Raw genomic sequence first — 6611 nt, forward strand, 5'->3', positions numbered from 1 at the left:
AGTGTTGTGGATTAGTTACTAAGTCTCTCAGGGTCCCGGTCAGTGTTGTGGATTAGTTACTAAGTCTCTCAGGGTCCCGGTCAGTGTTGTGGATTAGTTAGTAAAAGTCTCTCAGGGGCCTGGTCAGTGTTGTGGATTAGTTACTAAGTCTCTCAGGGTCCTGGTCAGTGTTGTGGATTAGTTACTAAGTCTCTCAGGGTCCTGGTCAGTGTTGTGGATTAGTTACTAAGTCTCTCAGGGTCCTGGTCAGTGTTGTGGATTAGTTACTAAGTCTCTCAGGGTCCTGGTCAGTGTTGTGGATTAGTTACTAAGTCTCTCAGGGTCCTGGTCAGTGTTGTGGATTAGTTACTAAGTCTCTCAGGGGCCTGGTCAGTGTTGTGGATTAGTTACTAAGTCTCTCAGGGTCCTGGTCAGTGTTGTGGATTAGTTACTAAGTCTCGCAGGGTCCTGGTCAGTGTTGTGGATTAGTTACTAAGTCTCTCAGGGTCCTGGTCAGTGTTGTGGATTAGTGAGAAGGTTTTAGGGTCTTACTAAGTCTCCCTCTACTGTACTAGACTGTGTGGTGGGACTGATAGGTACTAGGCTGGTTTCTACAGGGTAGTCGGTGTACTGGGTGGTAGTGGGACTGATAGGTACTAGGCTGGGTTCTACAGGGTAGTCGGTGTACTGGGTGGTAGTGGGACTGATAGATACTAGACTGGGTTCTACAGGGTAGTCGGTGTACTGGGTGGTAGTGGGACTGATAGATACTAGACTGGGTTCTACAGGGTAGTCAGTGTACTGGGTGGTAGTGGGACTGATGGGTACTAGGCTGGGTTCTACAGGGTAGTCGGTGTACTGGGTGGTAGTGGGACTGATGGTTCTACAGGGTAGTTGGTGTACTGGGTGGTAGTGGGACTGATAGATAATAGGCTGTTGGTCCTCCAATAGGAAGAGGCCTCGCCCTACCATCTGCTCCTACCTTACCTTTGGAGCCAGAGTTCAATCAATCAATCAATCAATCAATCAATCAATCAATCAATCAATCCACTCCTGACAGGACAACAACGCACATCGTCCCATCTGTTGTTTCTCTGTTTACGCTCCAACAAATAGACAATAACAACTTTACATAACACTTATTTTTTTTTATGTTCCCCTCCTCTGTTTCCACGGTAACCTTGGCACTAAGATTCGGATGTTTGAGTCGTTCCTCTTCCATCTTGGTTGAACACAGACCAGGTATAAAACCTCCTCAGTCCAGCTCTGGGTCGGTAGAGACCCTGGTCTGTATAAAACCTCCTCAGTCCAGCTCGGTACAGACCCTGGTCTGTATAAAACCCCTCAGTCCAGCTCGGGGTCGGTACAGAGCCTGGTCTGTATCAAACCTCCTCAGTCCAGCTCTGGGTCGGTACAGACCCTGGTCTGTATAAAACCCCTCAGTCCATCTTGGTTGATCACAGACCCTGGTCTGTATAGAACCTCCTCAGTCCAGCTCTGGGTCGATACAGACCCTGGTCTGTATAAAACCCCTCAGTCCAGCTCGGTACAGACCCTGGTCTGTATAAAACCCCTCAGTCCATCTTGGTTGATCACAGACCCTGGTCTGTATAGAACCTCCTCAGTCCATCTTGGTTGATCACAGACCCTGGTCTGTATAGAACCTCCTCAGTCCATCTTGGTTGATCACAGACCCTGGTCTGTATCAAACCTCCTCAGTCCAGCTCGGTACAGACCCTGGTCTGTATAAAACCCCTCAGTCCAGCTCGGTACAGACCCTGGTCTGTATAAAACCTCCTCAGTCCAGCTCGGGGTTGATACAGACCCTGGTCTGTATAAAACCTCCTCAGTCCAGCTCTGGGTCGGTACAGACCCTGGTCTGTATAAAACCTCCTCAGTCCAGCTCTGGGTCGGTACAGACCCTGGTCTGTATAAAACCCCTCAGTCCAGCTCGGTACAGACCCTGGTCTGTATAAAACCTCCTCAGTCCAGCTCGGGGTCGATACAGACCCTGGTCTGTATAAAACCTCCTCAGTCCAGCTCGGGGTTGATACAGACCCTGGTCTGTATAAAACCTCCTCAGTCCATCTTGGTTGATCACAGACCCTGTCTGTATAAAACCTCCTCAGTCCAGCTCTGGGTCGGTACAGACCCTGTCTGTATAAAACCTCCTCAGTCCAGTTCTGGGTCGGTACAGACCCTGGTCTGTATAAAACCTCCTCAGTCCAGCTCTGGGTCGATACAGACCCTGGTCTGTATAAAACCTCCTCAGTCCAGTTCTGGGTCGGTACAGATCCTGGTCTGTATAAAACCTCCTCAGTCCATCTTGGTTGATCACAGACCCTGGTCTGTATAAAACCTCCTCAGTCCAGCTCTGGGTCGGTACAAACCCTGGTCTGTATAAAACCTCCTCAGTCCAGCTCGGTACAGACCCTGGTCTGTATAAAACCTCCTCAGTCCAGTTCTGGGTCGGTACAGACCCTGGTCTGTATAAAACCTCCTCAGTCCAGTTCTGGGTCGGTACAGATCCTGGCCTGTATAAAACCTCCTCAGTCCAGCTCGGTACAGACCCTGGTCTGTATAAAACCCCTCAGTCCAGCTCTGGGTCGATACAGACCCTGGTCTGTATAAAACCTCCTCAGTCCAGCTCTGGGTCGGTACAGACCCTGGTCTGTATAAAACCTCCTCAGTCCAGCTCGGGGTTGATACAGACCCTGGTCTGTATAAAACCTCCTCAGTCCAGCTCGGTACAGACCCTGGTCTGTATAAAACCCCTCAGTCCAGCTCGGGGTCGGTACAGAGCCTGGTCTGTATAAAACCTCCTCAGTCCAGTTCTGGGTCGGTACAGACCCTGGTCTGTATAAAACCTCCTCAGTCCAGACCCTGGTCTGTATAAAACCCCTCAGTCCAGCTCGGGGTCGATACAGACCCTGGTCTGTATAAAACCTCCTCAGTCCATCTTGGTTGATCACAGACCCTGGTCTGTATAAAACCTCCTCAGTCCAGCTCTGGGTCGGTACAGAACCTGGTCTGTATAAAACCTCCTCAGTCCAGCTCTGGGTCGGTACAGACCGTGGTCTGTATAAAACCTCCTCAGTTCAGTTCTGGGTCGGTACAGATCCTGGTCTGTATAAAACCTCCTCAGTCCATCTTGGTTGATCACAGACCCTGGTCTGTATAAAACCTCCTCAGTCCAGCTCTGGGTCGGTACAAACCCTGGTCTGTATAAAACCTCCTCAGTCCAGCTCTGGGTCGGTACAGACCCTGGTCTGTATAAAACCCCTCAGTCCAGCTCTGGGTCGATACAGACCCTGGTCTGTATAAAACCTCCTCAGTCCAGCTCGGTACAGACCCTGGTCTGTATAAAACCTCCTCAGTCCAGCTCGGGGTCGGTACAGACCCTGGTCTGTACAGGTCATTCAAGAGAATAAAGAGATGGGTCTAATATTATAGATGTTCCCACATGAAGGAGAAAATAAAATGAAAAGATGGCTACAAACATCCCCTGCAGTGACAGCTATTTTCAATCAATGGAAAAAGACATTTATGCTTGGTTCCTCTCTGTGTAGCAGGTCGATAATGTTGTGTTTAGTTGTAGCAGGTTGTAATGTTGTGTTTAGTTGTAGCAGGTTGTAATGTTGTGTTTAGTTGTAGCAGGTTGTAATGTTGTGTTGAGTTGTAGCAGGTTGGTAATGTTGTAGCAGGTTGGTAATGTTGTGTTGAGTTGTAGCAGGTTGGTAATGTTGTGTTTAGTTGTATAGGTTGATAATGTTGTAGCAGGTTGATAATGTTGTAGCAGGTTGATAATGTCGTGTTTAGTTGTATAGGTTGATAATGTTGTAGCAGGTTGATAATGTCGTGTTTAGTTGTATAGGTTGATAATGTTGTATTTAGTTGTAGCAGGTTGATAATGTCGTGTTTAGTTGTATAGGTTGATAATGTTGTGTTTAGTTGTACAGGTTGATAATGTTGTAGCAGGTTGGTAATGTTGTGTTTAGTTGTAGCAGGTTGGTAATGTTGTGTTGAGTTGTAGCAGGTTGGTAATGTTGTGTTTACTTGTAGCAGGTTGGTAATGTTGTAGCAGGTTAGTAATGTTGTGTTTAGTTGTAGCAGGTTGATAATGTCGTGTTTAGTTGTATACGTTGATAATGTTGTGTTTAGTTGTAGCAGGTTGGTAATGTTGTAGCAGGTTAGTAATGTTGTGTTTAGTTGTAGCAGGTTGATAATGTTGTGTTTAGTTGTAGCAGGTTGGTAATGTTGTAGCAGGTTGATAATGTTGTGTTTAGTTGTAGCCGGTTGGTAATGTTGTATTTAGTTGTAGCAGGTTGGTAATGTTGTGTTGAGTTGTAGCAGGTTGGTAATGTTGTATTTAGTTGTACAGGTTGATAATGTTGTGTTTAGTTGTATAGGTTGATAATGTTGTAGCAGGTTGATAATGTTGTAGCAGGTTGATAATGTTGTGTTTAGTTGTAGCAGGTTGGTAATGTTGTAGCAGGTTGATAATGTTGTGTTTAGTTGTAGCAGGTTGATAATGTTGTGTTTAGTTGTAGCAGGTTGGTAATGTTGTGTTTAGTTGTACAGGTTGATAATGTTGTAGCAGGTTGATAATGTTGTGTTTAGTTGTAGCAGGTTGATAATGTTGTGTTTAGTTGTACAGGTTGATAATGTTGTAGCAGGTTGATAATGTTGTGTTTAGTTGTAGCAGGTTGATAATGTTGTGTTTAGTTGTGCAGGTTGGTAATGTTGTGTTGAGTTGTGCAGGTTGGTAATGTTGTGTTTAGTTGTATAGGTTGGTAATGTTGTAGCAGGTTGGTAATGTTGTAGCAGGTTGGTAATGTTGTGTTTAGTTGTGCATCCTGGGAGTGTCGGTCCATCAAGAGATTGTCCTTTACAGGGGGGAGGAGTCTCCGACAGCATAGTCCCTCCTCCATCTCACCTCAGCTCCTCCCCTTTCCTGCCCTTGGCAGGTATTGTGCTTTCCGATTGGCCCTGCAGGCTGGTCCCGCCCCCGGTCCAGGTCCCGAGTGTGTTATCGCTGTGCGGGTGGTGAAAGAAGCCAGGGTAGTGCTGACCAATCACCTCGCAATACGCCGGAGGCGGGTGTTCCATGCGTCCGTGGCTGCTGCTGCTATTGGCTACGCTGATACCAGAGTTACTGCTGGGTGGCCTCGGCCCTCCAGCCCCTCCACCGTGCACGTCTATCGCGTCGCTGTGAAAGATGGTTCTGTTGGGAGGGGCCCTGACCGACTCTCTGTTCAACTCTAACTGCTGCTCCGGGTCCCTCAGCTGTAAGGTACAGGGACCCTGGTAGGGCGGGGGCTCCTCTCCGTCAGACAGGGAGATGGTGGGGGGAAGATGGAGGTCGCGGGTCAGGTAGGGGCAGGTGGGCTGGAAGCGACTGAAACGCTCCCTGGACATAAAGGACGAGGCTGTGAACCTCTCCCTTGTCTGGGGCACATACAGCACCTAAACACAGAGATAGATAGAGGGTTAGAGAGATACAGCACCTAGACACAGAGATAGATAGAGGGTTAGATAGATACAGCACCTAGTCCTATAGACACAGAGATAGATAGAGGGTTAGAGAGATACAGCACCTAGACACAGAGATAGATAGATTGGATCCAGTGGGGGTCCATTACTAAACAGATTGGATCCAGTGGGGGTCCATTACTAAACAGATTGGATCCAGTGGGGGTCCATTACTAAACAGATTGGATCCAGTGGGGGTCCATTACTAAACAGATTGGATCCAGTGGGGTCCATTACTAAACAGATTGGATCCAGTGGGGATCCATTACTAAACAGATTGGATCCAGTGGGGGTCCATTACTAAACGGATTGGATCCAGTGGGGGTCCATTACTAAACAGATTGGATCCAGTGGGGTCCATTACTAAACGGATTGGATCCAGTGGGGTCCATTACTAAACAGATTGGATCCAGTGGGGGTCCATTACTGAACAGATTGGATCCAGTGGGGGTCCATTACTAAACAGATTGGATCCAGTGGGGGTCCATTACTAAACAGATTGGATCCAGTGGGGGTCCATTACTAAACAGATTGGATCCAGTGGGGGTCCATTACTAAACAGATTGGATCCAGTGGGGGTCCATTACTAAACAGATTGGATCCAGTGGGGTCCATTACTAAACAGATTGGATCCAGTGGGGGTCCATTACTAAACAGATTGGATCCAGTGGGGGTCCATTACTAAACAGATTGGATCCAGTGGGGGTCCATTACTAAACAGATTGGATCCAGTGGGGTCCATTACTAAACAGATTGGATCCAGTGGGGGTCCATTACTAAACGGATTGGATCCAGTGGGGGTCCATTACTAAACAGATTGGATCCAGTGGGGTCCATTACTAAACGGATTGGATCCAGTGGGGGTCCATTACTAAACAGATTGGATCCAGAGGGGGTCCATTACTAAACAGATTGGATCCAGTGGGGGTCCATTACTAAACAGATTGGATCCAGTGGGGGTCCATTACTAAACAGATTGGATCCAGTGGGGGTCCATTACTAAACAGATTGGATCCAGTGGGGGTCCATTACTAAACAGATTGGATCCAGTGGGGGTCCATTACTAAACAGATTGGATCCAGTGGGGGTCCATTACTAAA

At 47.6% G+C, this 6611-nt stretch overlaps 1 protein-coding gene across 1 annotated transcript in view; it reads right to left on the minus strand.

The window, feature by feature from the left end:
- Positions 1-1126: 1126 nt before the first annotated feature.
- The window catches only part of LOC106594293 (low-density lipoprotein receptor class A domain-containing protein 4), a 37780-nt gene continuing 32295 nt past the window's right edge, over positions 1127-6611 (minus strand). The window contains exon 4 of the mRNA XM_082972094.1: positions 1127-5445. Coding sequence (XP_082828220.1) covers positions 4912-5445 — 534 coding nt within the window. The 3' untranslated portion in view covers positions 1127-4911. The remainder of the gene's footprint in view (positions 5446-6611) is intronic.

This window comes from Salmo salar, unplaced genomic scaffold (assembly GCF_965601325.2).
Source record: "Salmo salar unplaced genomic scaffold, fSalSal1 ptg000568l, whole genome shotgun sequence".
NCBI lineage: Eukaryota > Metazoa > Chordata > Actinopteri > Salmoniformes > Salmonidae > Salmo > Salmo salar.